The 15,193-nt window shown below is 39.7% G+C and overlaps 3 protein-coding genes across 3 annotated transcripts; 1 reads left to right on the top strand and 2 right to left on the bottom strand.

Annotated features, from left to right (window-relative positions):
• Positions 1 to 967: 967 nt before the first annotated feature.
• Positions 968 to 3,755, bottom strand: cfap184 (cilia and flagella associated protein 184). Its single transcript, XM_008319681.3, has 3 exons — positions 2,946 to 3,755; positions 1,525 to 1,872; positions 968 to 1,451 (listed from the first exon to the last, which is right to left on the bottom strand). Exons 1-3 carry the CDS (start codon positions 3,729 to 3,731, stop codon positions 1,122 to 1,124), a joined length of 1,464 nt encoding a protein of 487 aa, XP_008317903.1. The 5' UTR covers positions 3,732 to 3,755; the 3' UTR covers positions 968 to 1,121.
• Positions 3,756 to 3,824: 69 nt separating this feature from the next.
• On the top strand, positions 3,825 to 7,793 carry tada2b (transcriptional adaptor 2B). Its single transcript, XM_008319692.3, has 2 exons — positions 3,825 to 4,220; positions 5,485 to 7,793. Exons 1-2 carry the CDS (start codon positions 3,855 to 3,857, stop codon positions 6,694 to 6,696), a joined length of 1,578 nt encoding a protein of 525 aa, XP_008317914.2. The 5' UTR covers positions 3,825 to 3,854; the 3' UTR covers positions 6,697 to 7,793.
• A 2,453-nt stretch (positions 7,794 to 10,246) lies between these two features.
• grpel1 (GrpE-like 1, mitochondrial) lies at positions 10,247 to 12,348 on the bottom strand. Its single transcript, XM_008319671.3, has 4 exons — positions 12,158 to 12,348; positions 11,291 to 11,453; positions 11,124 to 11,205; positions 10,247 to 11,030 (listed from the first exon to the last, which is right to left on the bottom strand). The coding sequence occupies exons 1-4, from the start codon at positions 12,223 to 12,225 to the stop codon at positions 10,681 to 10,683; spliced, it is 663 nt and encodes a 220-aa protein (XP_008317893.1). The 5' UTR covers positions 12,226 to 12,348; the 3' UTR covers positions 10,247 to 10,680.
• Positions 12,349 to 15,193: the final 2,845 nt, after the last annotated feature.

Raw genomic sequence — 15,193 nt, forward strand, 5'->3', positions numbered from 1 at the left:
GCTAAAACTGGAAAATTCGTAAAATTGTATTCTACGCAATTATAAATAGCGCGTTTGGAGTTTATTTGGTTTTATTTTGCTTTTCTATAATTGTAAAACATTATGCTCGCGTTCGTCTTAGATATAATTTTCAATATAAAATTGACTGTATACAATTTATATATTTCCCCACAATATTTTAACTGTTAAAGGAGTTTAAGAGGATAATATTTACATATCAGAAAGCTCCAAGCAACTGATATAATTTTCAATATAAAATTGACTGAAGTGACCGAAGTGATTTTTGGTCATTTAAATTCCATAGACTTTGCTTAATAACCAATATTAACTCAATAACTATATAAATGTTTTCTTTTGATTTGATTTAAACGCATACATTATATTTGTCCAGTCACAACAGCGACGTATCTTCACAACGCATTTAGGAGTTTTAACTCCTCTCCTGTGACACTGTAAAAATTTTAATTCCATATAAATCATTTAAATATACCTTGAGTATAAATTTATTGTTTAAATAAATTTAAATTAAATACTAAAAGATAACAATTTGCCGAGTTGTAGCATCCCCCACGCTAATTTTTTACAAAGACGCAGGCGTCTGAAAGAAAAGAAAAAAACACCTGAGGAGCAATAGTGACATCTAGTGAAGAAAAATGAGCACAACATACTTTTTCAGAAACGGTATCACGTAAACAGCAGGTTTCCTTTGTTTTTATTTATTTACGTGTTTTGGTACGCAGACAGTGCAGACAGTTTGACCGGCAATTTTAGCGACAGAATTTTTTTAAATCAAACGTTGAATTGATTGAAGACATAAACAACGCAGAATATGATAATGCCTGTATTATTTTTCCCTTCAGGGAAAAAAACAGGTTCAATCAATTATTAATATGGGTCAAACAGTGATGTCCGAAGAAAAAACATGAAACACATTTGGCCCAGTTTGTAAATGTGGCAAAAAAAACACATTTGGCCCAGTTTGTAAATGTACAATAAGCGGCACAATGTAAGAATGTCATTCTGCCATTATAGTTGCTTAAAATATCAAATTAAAAATATTTAAAAATACAAAAGAAAATCCTGTTATTGAACATGATTTGCCCTCTACTCAGTCCCTTACTTCACTGACTAATGTTCATCTTCTTCCTCCATCTGCCACAGGAAAACACAAGCTCAGCCTGTCGACACTTCAGCTCCTCCAGCTGCTCCTCTAGGAGGTTGCAGAAATCTGCTGTCTTCTCAAAGTCCCGCAGGAGGACCATGTTACCCAGCAGTCCCCGGCACTCCTTTAGCCTCTGGTTGTCTCTCTGCAGCCTGTTGCGTTCCTTCTTTGTTCTGGTCAGGATGTGTCTCTTTCTGGCCACTGTGGCCTCCACCTCTGCCAACTGCTCTCCCTTTACTTTGACCTCCTTTTGGCACCAGGACAGCTTCTCTTTGATGTTGGTCAGGACCTGACAAGTCACATCCTTCGTTATGGCAACGACTTCTCACATCCTGACCATGTTAAAAAATCTTTCATCTCACCTCTAAGCTGCTGATGATCTTGGCCTGCAGTTTCATACATTCCTCATTTTCCTTCTCAGCCTGTTTCTTCTGCTCCAGCCTGGCAGTCTGCAGCTGGCGGTACTGAAGCTGCAGCGGGTCCCGGCCGTGCTCCTCTACTTCTTGCAGCTCCACTTTCAGCCTGTGGATCTTCATCTTTAGCTTGATGTGCCTCATTCGCAGCTTCACCAGCTCGTCCTGCCGCAGCTGCTCTGTTGCCAGTGTGGCCTCTGCTTTGGCCAGGGCCTCTGTTTTGCCCAGACATCGACTCAGTGCCGCTACAGCTACCTGCTGCTTCAGTGCCATGAATGCTTTCCATTCATTATCAACCTAAGGACATGAGAAGGTTAAAACACGGATCAGTGAATTGTATTATATATTTTTTTAAATTATAAAAAGTTGGAAAAAACAGACAGTATTTTGTTTGTTATCACAATCCATAACAGTAATAATAATAACAGATAATTTGTAAGACACAGTATGAGTGCATACATGTTCAATATCTCATGCATAAATGTTAAAATGTCAGTTGTTTTTAAATTTATTTAATTTCCCAGTGCAATACATTTTTCTATGTACTTTGCAGATTTCCTCTCTGCCTTTGCATGTGTCTCAATACGCAGGTCACGTCCCTCAGGCTTCCTGTGTTGCTCCATGTGTAGACTCTTTGTGCTCATTTCCACTGCCAGAGGCTAGTAAGATATATATATGGTTTTTAAGATCAACTTAATTGAAATACTCCAACAAAACTTGGCACCATAGTCATTCATGTAACTGTAGTTTGTGTTTTTTATAATAACAATAATAGTAATAAAAACACTCAGAACCTTTTTTTGAGCCACAACACATTTTACATTAGACCACCACGAAACAAAAATTTCACGTAATGTATATTTATATAAATAAGTATAAGTTACATTAGACCACCACGAAACAAAAATGTCACATAACGTATATTTATATAAGTATAATGTATAACATATTATGATGTATAATAATGTTTTTGTTTCAATTTACTCACAAATACTGTGTGTCTTTAGTTTAACTCAAAGCCGATATTCTTGCAGGAATTGAAGAAAGACGCAAAAAAAGTCCAACCTTTCTACTTTATATACACCAGAAGTGGAAATTCTTTTTGCAAGTAAATCTATTTTTCCAAGAGCTGTAGAGAAAATTTAAATAGGTCTGAAAATCTTTGCTGCAAGAAAAAAATGATTTTGTTTAATTATGCTAATGTTAGCTTAATAATAAAAGATACGATCTGTAATGCTGGGTACAAAATACTTGGAAAATACTTGTGATTTTTCTTATTCATATAAAAGGCAATCACTTAGAATTAAAGGTAACTGCCATGCATTTTCCCATATTAAAATGTACACTGAGAAAGTAAAGAGTGAAACAACCTTTTCCAGGTTCTCCTGGGACAGCAACCTGAGCTCCTCGGTTTTCTGCTGCGCTGCTTCTGTTTCAGCAGCAAACTGCTGCTTCCTCTCACTCAGGATGTCCATGCACCTCTCGTACTCCTGCTGCTGCTCGGACACAGGTATCTCCCTGTCCAGCTGCAGGTCTTCTCTGGTCTTCCTGCGGAGGTACTCGGCCAGCTTCACCTGCAGCTGGCTGTTGCGTTGACTGACTTCTTCCTTCTCCTCCAACAGCTCCTCGAGGAGGTGCATGTACTCTTCATAGTTGATGTCAACACAGGGTGACAGATCAACGGCGGCCAACTCCCCTTCTTCTTCTTCTTCTTCTTCTTCTTCTTCTTCTTCTTCTCCTGCTCTTCCTTCTGCCTCATGTGCAGGACTTGCAGACCTCTCGCACTGTAAAGTCTCAGAGTGATTTGCTGCTGGTTGGTTATTACTGTTGTTATCAACACTGTCCTCCTGGTTACTGATCTCCTGGTTGTTAACTTTCAACCCTTCATTTGTGCTGCCCTTGACAGGTTGGAAACAATCTTCACTGCTATCAGTTGGCTTAAAGTCGGCTTCGTCAACAGTCGGCTCACCAGAGGTACTTCCAGGATTTTCTTGATCTAGGTTGGATTCACACTCACCTGGAATTTCCTCTGTTTCATTTTCATTAACAGGAATAGGAGAATTCTTCAAACTGGATAAAACTTCTACAGTCTCACACTGTAGACCATTGTTCACCTCTTCTTCTTCTCCTTCTTTATATTCTGTCTCTCCATTCATTCTTTTTAAATATTCAAGTATATATTTTGGTTCAAAGATGTGAGGCGCTAGTATTTTGCAGTCACTGGAAGTGTCGATTTTGTTTGTGTTGTCCTGGAGACTGAACTCGGGTCAGCCAATCAGATGCGCCCTCGCACAGGATGTGTGAGCGGCTCGTCGATGCGTTGTGCGCATGCGCGCAACACTGCCTCCAACAACAAGAAGCAGGAGCCAGCAAACATGGCCGACCTGGGCAAGAAGTACTGCGTGAACTGCCTCGCAGACGTCACCAACCTGCGGCTCCGCTGCACCGACTGCCCTGATATCGAGCTGTGTCCGGAGTGCTTCTCGGCGGGGGCAGAAATCGGGAATCACCGCAGATGGCACGGCTACCAGCAGGTCGACGGCGGTCGCTTCTCTCTCTGGGGTCCCGACGCAGAGGGAGGATGGACCAGCAGGGAAGAGCAGTCGCTACTCGATGCCATCGAGCAATATGGATTCGGAAACTGGGTACATCACTTTTTCATTTACCTAAAAAAAAACATTTTTGCACACTTTGTTAGATAGACGTTTTGTTTAAACGTGTTGTGATAACACGAGTGGAAGTTATGCTGTAACAAAACTGATATGGCGTCGTTAAAAGTCGTTAAACATTTTGTGGGCTTAAGTTTTTAAATTGTAGATAAGAAGTTAGGCTAGAAATACGAGCGGATCAGTCGTGTATTCTCTTGAACTACCGACCCGTAAATGAAATCTTATCTGCGTTAAACTATGTGTTTTTAAAAAGTTCAATAAGCCGTTAACAATAAATTTAAACAGCAGTTGAGGAGTAAATAGTGAGAAGTCTGAACGTTTATCACGAGGAAAATAATCAAAAAGGTAAAAGTCACATACAAAACACACAGATATAGAAACAATATTTGTTGAATTGTACATCTAGTTGTCTGGTTTTAGTGTGTACAGCAGTGTGGCCCTTTAGGGTGTCTGACAGGAAGGTTGGCCAGAATTAACCCTGGTATATGAATGCTAACCCAAGTGGACCCAAAGCTAACTTAAGCTCACGTTAGTGTGTATGAAATATATCCTTATATTCTTATACTTTACTCTTAGCATGAAATGGTTAGACACATTTTCAGAAAGTTCTTTTTTTTTTGCAAGACCATCACACTCCATCCGTATCCTATGCATGGATGCGCTGATACAGACTTGTAGAACAAGTGCTTTGGCTTCATGTAAGATTTTTTTTTTATATAATGTTTGTGAAGGACCAAATGTGTGACTCGATTTCCCCAACACATTCCTGGCATACACATTTTAATCTGTACAAACCACCTAGGTGGCAGTTGCTGCCACCTAGTGACTGGAGGCTTGTTATCATTCAAGCATTACAGCAGTGGTACACTTATGTCCAATGCCATAATCATTGAAGGCCCCTCACCCTCCCACACTATGAGAAGTACTGCCTCAGAGACACTGACCTGTTCAACTTAGTGAGCAACTCAGTGAGTTAGTCATTAGTCATTGTGACAGGTTCCAAATAACCTTTTAAAATTGTATTTGTTTGCCATAAAATAAATCATATGTATTATACTTCAATTCATTTTTACCCAGAAAGGTCAAGAGGTCAGTCCCCTTGGGCCAGGTTAATGTCATGTTATACATGTTGCTTTATCTGCATATATCAGCATGTTTTGTTATTTTGGAGAAAATGTTTTTGGGTGTATTTTGGAGGCTGTAAATAGAAATACTTTCTCTTCCTGTTTGTTCGGTCCAGGAGGACATGTCTGCTCACGTCGGACCCTCCCGTACCCCTCAGGAAGTGATGGAACACTACGTTACTATGTACATCCACGGAAACCTGGGTAAAGCCTGCATCCCTGACAGCATTCCCAACCGGGTCACTGACCATACTTGCCCAAGTGGGGGCCCTCTGTCACCCAGCCTCACCACTCCTCTCCCTCCGTTGGACATAAGCCTAGCAGAGCAGCACCAGTTGGGCTACATGCCGCTGCGCGACGACTATGAGATCGAATATGACCAGGATGCAGAGAAGTTGATCAGTGGGCTCTCGGTAAACTACGACGATGAAGATGTAGAAATTGAGATGAAACGAGCGCACGTGGACATGTACGTACGGAAGCTCAGAGAACGTCAGCGACGGAAGAACATTGCACGGGACTACAACCTAGTTCCTGTCTTCTTGGGACGAGACAAGAAAGACAAGGAGAAGGAGAAGCCAGGAATGCTTGGCACTGTAGGTACTGCTGGTGTTGTAGCAGGCATAGGAGCTGGAGGCAGTGGCTCCAGTGGATCAGGTTCTGTAGCAGCTACAGGATCGGGATCTGTTCCTAACACACCTAAAAGAAAGATAACCAAGGAAGAGAAGGAGCAGCGGGTGAGGCTGCGGGGACTTTGCCAGTTTATGGCCCATCGAGAGTTTGAGGAGTTCTTCGAGAACATGCACAAAGAGCGCATGCTGAGAGCCAAGGTGCGGGAATTACAACGCTATCGCCGCAATGGCATCACCCGTCTGGATGAGAGCGCAGAGTACGAAGCCGCACGTCACAAACGGGAAAAGCGCAAGGAGAACAAAAGCGTAGTGAACTCTAAACGAGGCAGCGGAGGAGGCGGTGGACTCGGCTCGGGGATGGGACTCGGTGGTGGCGTCGGAGGTGGAGGCCTTACTGGAGGATTAGGGGTAGGAGGCGGGATCAAGGACGAGGGAAAAGACGGGGAGTTCGCTGCCATCGAGAACCTGACAGGCTTCGAGCTGCTGTCGGACAGGGAGAAGGTGCTGTGCAACTCTCTCAACCTCAGCCCAGCGCGCTACCTGACAGTGAAAACCATAATCATCAAGGATCACTTGCAGAAGCGACAGGGCATCCCTGCCAAGAGCCGACTACCCAGCTACCTGGACAAAGTTCTCAAGAAGCGCATCCTCACCTTCCTCACAGAGAGTGGCTGGATATCCAGAGACGCCTCCTAGCGATGTAAGAGATTGACAATGACAACTACTGACTTTCACCTTTGTGCGATGGCAACTTTGTAAATTTGTACATTTGAGAGAAAAGAAGATGCCTGAAAAAAAAAACAAAAAACACTTTTTTCATTCAAAGGCAACAAACATGAAAAAAACTTTATTTTTCATTGGGACGGAAGAGTGGAATATTACAATATGTACATGAAGAACTGTAGCTACACCGTGATGACTACACTGATAAATGGTTGTTGCGTGTTTGCAGAGATCTTTCTAGTGTCGCACCAGTTTCATTCAAGGAAGACTGCTTTTTCGCCACGCGTGATATTTTTTAACTTTGTCCAGAGTCGGATCAGCTTGATCGGTGCCTGGAATTCTGAGAAAGAAGCTATAAATACAGGTATACGATTGTAACACACTTCCCTTCTTAAGGATATTGAAAAAGGAATTAAATGTTCCCTAGAATGAGCACTTTTGCTGCCTTAATATTTGTTGGCATTGGCGCTAAACAGTTTAAAATGAAAAAAACAAACAAACAAAGGATTGTAAGATTTTAAAAAATGGGGTATTAGATATTAGGGTAGCACATAAAATAGTTAGTTGCTGGAGGAACTCGGTCTGATCGAAAATCATTTCCTTAGCTGTCAATGGATCACTCACTCATTTCGGGAGCAACGTTTCTTTTCTTTTGACAGAAAAAAGTATTGCAAGAAACTAAACAGCTGGACACTGTGGTGTCACTTTTAACCAAAAAAAACCCAACCACCACTCCCAGGTTTTAGTAGGTCTGTGTGTAACTATCCCTCTAATTTATTCATCAAGTCAGTCAAGGTGCGATATCAGTTAAAGGCTAAGAGACTCCGACCGATTTCTTCTTCTTCTTTTTTCTTCTTCTTTTTTTTCTAATACACAATTTGATTGTTGTCATGGGAAAAAGAAGAAAGTGAGCATATGTGAATATGAAATATGGGTTACATTACCTAAGATCACTGCATGCATTTTAGTTTTTGCATTCACACTAAAAATGACTGGAGAAAATGACATTGTGGCCCCTTTGTATCACTTACCCCACTAAGTGCCTAGCTTGATATTTATTAAAAAAAAAATGAGCAGAACAGAAAACAGTTTCAGTACTGGCAGGATATTTATTAAAAAAAAAATGAGCAGAGCAGAAAACAGTTTCAGTACTGTACTTGTACTTAGATCGGACAACTGATGTTGATTCCTGGATGTTTATTTGGTCAAGGTTAAAATATGACTTTTCATAAAGTTTTGTGCAGAAAAAAAATTAGCTCTCATTGGTTTTTGAGGTTTTGTCTATACCTGTCCGTACTTGGTCTTTCCCTCTGGATGGTTCCATCACCACAGTTGTCCCCGTCGCTACGTCTTAGGTTCCTGGGCAAAGAAGATCTTGTAAGGGACGGGCTGTAATTGGTCTATTTATTTTTCCATCTCGGTGACCATCTTTCTGCAAGAAGGTCCAATTCCTCGAGATACCAAAATGTTCAGGAATTCTCCATAAGTAATCCCTCTGTTCTACAAGAACCAATGTACAATAGCTTCCTGTTTCCTGAACATTTGCCAAAGAATTTGTCTATTGTTATGATATTACCATAATAACCCAGATATTTACCTGATGGCTTAACTTTCCGTTTTTGAACATGTGCTAATTGAACATGACTTAATGATGTGGAGGCAGAGTTGTCTCTTAGTGTAGGTCACAGTGAAGTTGCTTAGGCTGCCCTCTCCTGGAGGGAGCTATGCCGAAACCTCTCAAGACTAAAAAAACCCAACCCCAATGGAGGCGATGGGCCAAACCGGAATGTGGCCTAGCGTAATGTTACCCAACAATTTTTTGAACCAGTTCACCAGCAAAGGGAAATGTCACAAAAATATATGTAGTGAAATATACCATCCTTGTAGTTTCAATTTAAGCATAGGTTACTCACTGGGTATGAAACTTGGTCATGTTTAGTTAAACACAAAACTGATATACAAGCAGGAATTGAAGAAAGACACACTGAAATGTCCTTTAACAGGAGTCCTTTTTAAAATTCTTATAGCCATTTGCTGACTCCTGGTGGAATAGTATTTAATTGGTCTGCCGCATAGACTAACAAAGGCAAATTATTTTCCATTAATAAATAACGGTATTCAGACCAAGTAAGTGACATTCGATAATTTTCCATGGTACACCAGATGATCTCTTACGACACACTAATGAGCTGTGGCAGAGTATTTGGAGATCAGTGGCCCAGTGCACCCTAAAATGGATAGAACTGACTCTGCCTGCAGATACATAAATGAAAAAAGCATATTTACAAAGTTTATCTAAAATTTACTGCAGTATAGAGATTAGAGGTGTAGGAAATTAAGGGTTTTTATTCAAAAATTAAAATGGTAAAATCTTTCGGTATAAGAGTGCTTATGAGCACAGATGCTTGTTTTTAAATTGTAAACCTTCGGTGTTGAGTTTGGACTGTCCGCTGATGTTCGACTCCTTTTTACTCTGCATGTGTTCAAAAATGTGTTTGAAAAAAACAAAAAATGTTTCTACTTTTTCCTCCTTCTAGTTTCCAGTAGAGGGCAGCCTTTTGTAAAGGTGGCTATTGGGGTGAATACTTTATATCACCAAATGTAAATAATTTTGTAATATATCAGAAAAAAGAAAGTATAATTTCCAACCTGTGAAATGTACAGTATTTTGTGACAAGATTTTTTATAACGTTTTTTAATTGTAAAAAAAAAAAAAGAAAGAAAAGAAACCATGACTTTGTATTTCCCAGAAACATCTTGTGAAGTTTGGCAGTGGTTATGGCACCTGAGCTGTGGTTGATCTGGTTTGCAGTCTGATGTTGTCCAAATCTTTTTCTGTCCTATTTCCTTGCTGTTGCACATGAGTTTTGTATGGACAAGTATTAAAAGTGCAAAATACTTTATATTTCTGAATGACTCCATCTACTTTCCTAACAGGTGAGAAGATACTTGAGACTGTGATATTTTCAGTACTTACAGTATTTCATCATTACAAAAAAAAAAAAAAAAATCAGCTTTCAATATTTATTTTGGCTACTAGTAAGCTGTTTATCATGTTCATTAATTTGGGTAATTTCTTAGAAAAAAATTAGCAAGAATGTTTATCCAGTATTGTGTATATACTGTATAATTATATATTTATGCAATATAGATGTGTATAGTGTATATATATACATATAATTACACAAACATTAATATATACACATATGTATAGGCAGATATGTGTATATGAGTATTAGCCTCATGGATAATTTGTGCCTTAATTGTTAAATCAAAATATAAGCCTAAGCTTTATTTCTTGTAATACAGTAATTGCACTATTAACTACTTTTAACTTTATTTTATAAGATTGTTCTTCCTATTTAATCTATTGACATGATGTTTAATCCTTTGCAGGGTCACGCAGGAGCCAATCCCAGCTGTTAATGGGCGAGGGCTGGGTGAGTGGACCATTGAAAGCCATCCAATTGAAAGCCAAATTTCAGTATTGGTATGAGATAGAAAAAAACCCCAATTCACTTACATCAGTATTGTCATTCTTTTTAATTACACTACTTCAATGTGCAGTTGGGAAAAAACAACAACTGTAAAGACAAGTTTCACATGAGGATTTAAAACATCCTACGGAATGATTACTGCAGTACAACCATGCGCCGTCCCACAAATATATCTTGAAATTATTTGTTTTTTAATGTTTAAATTTTACTTTTTAGACATTGAGACTTTAGCATTTAAGTCTGGACAATTATCTCAAACAACTGCCTGAATGACGTGACCATTCTGCTGCCAGACAAAGTATCTGATATAATGTGATGAAGACTGTCTAGGTATAGTTGTTTTGGAGGCACCTCGGGGTGAGGAAATCACGACAGTCCTGTGTCAGGGGTCGTCTGGTTATCGCGACCTGTGGTTTTCCTTAACCCCTTAAAAAAAGCCAATTTTTCAGTTTTAGTGTTTCTAGGGCGCTTTGGCCACGCCCACCAACGCCGGCCTTAGGGTGCGGCCATGGAGCTTGTAGCCTACTTTGGTCACCATTGCGATGGTGCCGGGTGTCCTGCCCTCCACAGGGGCGTGGAAAAGCGACTCGTGCTCGTATGGGTCGAACTTCTGACCTAGATCAGGGTTGAGCTTCACCAGGCCGTGCTTGGTGAACACCTTCTGGACTTGGGCCTCGGTCATCACCAGGCCATCGTACAGGTTCTTGAGGTGAGGGTTCTGGTCCGTCACCTCCTCTTTGGGCACACTCTCCGTGGCCTTTTCTAAGATGTCGGCTACTTCCAGTAGGTCTTTACAGAAGCCCTGGATTCCTGGCAAAACAAGGCAGAGAAAAATGTAATCAGTGGAACGTACTTACTTTGCTAACATTTATATTTGTAGAAATTGTAGAAATTAATCTGTACCGTATAATTTAGCATCTTCTACCATCTTCTTAGTTCGTGTCCTCAGGTTCTCTGTGTCAGCTAAGGCCCGCTTGTACTTTTCCTATTAGCAATAATAGTAATGTTAAATACTTTTCTCCAACTGTCTCTTACTCCTGTCACCCAGACCCAGAGATCCCTTGACTCACTGTCATGTCCAGGAGCTGCCCCTCCAGCTTGGTCTTCTCCTCCATCAGGAGGCTCTCCACTGTATTATTTTCAGCACTGCCCTGATCTGGTTTGTCGTCGCCCTTATCTGCGTCATTGCGATTGGCCTGCTGGGTAGCTGAACACAACTGTCGTTGAGATGCTCTGTGTCAGAAAGGTCACACAGTCACTCATTTGTCTGTTACTAACCAGTGTAACGCTCAAAGTCATCCAGAGTAAACACTACATGCTAACAAAGGCTGCTAAAATAAAAACACCACCATAGCTTTACTTCGGAAGAATGTAATGCTGCTGTAGTTTTTAATAATTTGAGTGACAATTGTAACGTATTTCACAAAGTACCCCTTCAATACGTCATACAGTGTAGCCCATAGAATGGTGATTTAACGTTACGCGAAACTCCATTCACAAATTGTTCATTTTAAGTCACGTGCAACATCACGCAACTGAGTGTGCATTCTTTGGCGTTATGGGTAACCATAAATAAGCAGATTGGGGAACAAACTTTAGATCGGCACTGTCACCGTACACACAGAACACATGTAAACGAGGACTTTTTGGCTAAACTTGACAGAACAGCTGGTAAATTTGCTAAGCATCAATCTACTTCTGGTTGTTAAAAATACATGTTTTCAGTGACACACAATCACACACTGAGCCATGGGTTCCGTACACATACAATTTTTTGGTAACACGTAACTCTTTACATTGAGGTCAACATTATTGAGAATGACACATAAGTGCCTAAGCTAAAGCAGCTATGGTGGTTACAGCCATTACATAGCAATGCAACACCACACACGTAGAAGCGATTCTACAAAAACGACCAAGACAACAAAGATTTTTACCGTATTAACGCAGGCGAAGCTACCATAGAGTAGCTCTGTCTTACTGCTCGCACGCACCAGCTCGCCATTTTTTAAGTAAATGCACCAGAAAGCTCCTTGTAACACACGTTGATGGGACATACAACCGTGTTGGTAGCACCGATAGGATCCAGCCAATCAGAAATCAGGACGGGTGCCACCTTCCAAAGGCGACCAGTTACAGTTGCAGGCTACTTTGCCTACGTGCTGCAGTTTGGTTGACCTAAAGTCAGAGGTGAAAATACGTAACATCAAGGACATACGTAGGTATGTTAAAAAAAAAACCGTTTGAAAACGTTTTTATTTTATAAGCGTTCCATTTTTATCCATCTCATTATCCATAATAATGAGCGAAACTCAAAAATCTTTCTTTTAAATGTCATTGCTATGAACCTAGCCAGGCGCTTAACAGTATTAGCTGAGATAAGATAATTAAATATTAGTATGTTTATTATTATTATAATAATTATTATTATCAATAATAATAATAATAATTATTATTATTAGAATGTGAAGTCACTAAAAACATGTTTTATAGAAATGTACAGTAAGATGTATGTGGAGCCAAACACAAACCCTACAAGTTATGTGTTGTCAGTAACCTTAGAAGTAGCCTGGAAACCAGGGGTGGGCCAAAACCGACTAGCTAGGAGGGTTTTGGGGTTTTTTCAAATTCAGCCTGCTTGATGAAGTTTGAAAGTGAAAAAATGTACAAACACTATATATTGGTGCTACTTTGTCAAATCATATTTCATTAAATATAAATATTTTCTAATATACTTATTATACTACTTATTTGCAGGAAAACAAAGGAGGAAACGTGGACCTATGGCTATTTAAAGGTAATTATGTTTTGATTATACTGGTCATATGTGGCCCCTGAACCAAAATGAGTTTGACACCCTTGCTGTAAATTCTACCATGTATTAAAGTCCTGGTTCTGGTTCTATGTCATTCTTCCTGTCAACATGTTTATTACATTTTTACATGAATATTAGGCTGACTTGACTTGCCGGGAAAGAACTGTAGACGGGTGATATATGATTTCAATTCACTTCTCTTTAAAGCTTTGGTAACGTGAGGAACTGTCAAAGGTGAAATGCACAGATGTGGATCTATTCTGTGACCTGTCAGTCAAACTGGGTGACTATTCAAAGCCGTGTTGTCACAGTCAACTTCACATCAGCCAATAAACATCACTCTGTGATGAAAATCACTCTTTCATCATCCCTCTTCCTACGTTTCCTCTACTTTTCCGCTGCCCCGTCATTCCTTTCGGGTCACATCTGAAAAGGTGGAGCTAATTGACAGGCATACCATTTCTCCGTGCTCCCTCCAGCTGTGACGCTCCACCTGTACCAATGTCTGAGTGACTGCCTCAGTGCAGGGGAAGAAGGGAAATTACGCATTCCATTTCACAGCGACAGGAGCAGACAAGTCGACCTCATTAGCAGGATACTCGTTTCAAGAAGTGAATCATGAATTTCTGGTCTCTCGGTTTTGACGGTTCCTCGAGCTCTGATGACTGTTCTTAATGAAGTTCTCAGAACCCCTTTAGATTTATGCTTAGTAGGAAAGATCAGGCCAAGTAAAAAAAAATCTTCTCAAATAATGTGGAATTAATGAAAACAATTTAGTACTTTTAATAATTTAGTCTCTTATTCGTCGTACAATGAATGAATCCCACGAGAGAGGCCATTAGAGGCGTGTGGTTCCTCTGGGAATCAAACCCAGGACTTAATTCTGTGTGCTTGCAAGGCAGCTGTGCTAACCGCTACAATATTTAAAATTAGTCTAGACCCAGGGAGTAGAGTTCTGGTCTACTCTAACAGTACCAGGAACTACCAGGTCTAATCTGAGGTATCATGACCTTTTGGTTCCCAAACAGTCCCAGCTGGAAGGGCCGGATATTGAAAAATTTGAAAAATCCATAATATCTGTCAGACTTTTATTGCAATTTGAATCAAGGATGTTTTTATCTTTGGATGAATGTGTTTAAAAAAAAGTCTGGTTTATATGTGACGGAAATCTATTTTTTTCTCATCAGCCTTCTCACTTGTAATCCTCTTTGCTGAGATCAGTGGTTTTAAACTTTTTACTGATTGGGCGGCTTTAGCTTTTGCTTCAAAACTCTGTGCACTGTAAACACTGTGTTTCTGCCAAAATGGCTGAAACGCAGTGAAATAAGAAACACATTTTGAAATAAGAAACACATCAGTGGTATTTGTTTCTTATTGTGTCTCTTTATCTGTAGTCTTTATCTGAGTTCCTTTTTACTATGTAAATATTTTTTCACAGGTCAACAACAAAAAAATGTATGCAATATGAATGAACTTATATGCAACAACAAAAAAATGTATGCAATATGATATAACTTATACACTGCTAATACTACAAATTCCGCCAGTTTATAGCGGCTATATACTACAAATTCCGCCAGTTTATAGCGGCTAGTATATACTGGCCAACTCTAATACAGAATTGATATGATCTTGTCGGCCAAATACAATTACACCATTACAAATCGTGATCTTGTCGGCCAAATATAATTACACCATTACAAATCAGTACATTATACCCCACTGATGGATGGAATAAAGAAAATATTGAAGTATGCCTTTCTATGTCCCCCTTGCACTAGCTTTGTGCCCTCTACTGGGGCCCTTCCCCCATTTTGTGAAACACTGGTTAAGACTATAGTTTTGTCTAAACAAATTCCATGTTGTGCACATGACCTAGCTGTAATATACAGTGTTTGATAGTGTACTGATTGATAATTCTGACTAAATAGGAAATGTTATTTTTTTTCCGATAAAGACATTTTTAAGACCATCACCATAGTATTTTTTTTTTACATTGATTAAACATAAAACACATTTTCAGCATTTCTATGTCAGCTGGCTATCTATGTAAAATTATATTAATGTTATTACTTTAAATATGAAGTTACAGACTTGGCCCCAGGGATAGAGAATAAATAAAAGCCTGTTTATTAACTAAAGATTCTCTGGCATCTAG

The sequence above is a fragment of the Cynoglossus semilaevis genome, chromosome 1 (assembly GCF_000523025.1).
Source record: "Cynoglossus semilaevis isolate Cse_v1.0 chromosome 1, Cse_v1.0, whole genome shotgun sequence".
Lineage (NCBI taxonomy): Eukaryota > Metazoa > Chordata > Actinopteri > Pleuronectiformes > Cynoglossidae > Cynoglossus > Cynoglossus semilaevis.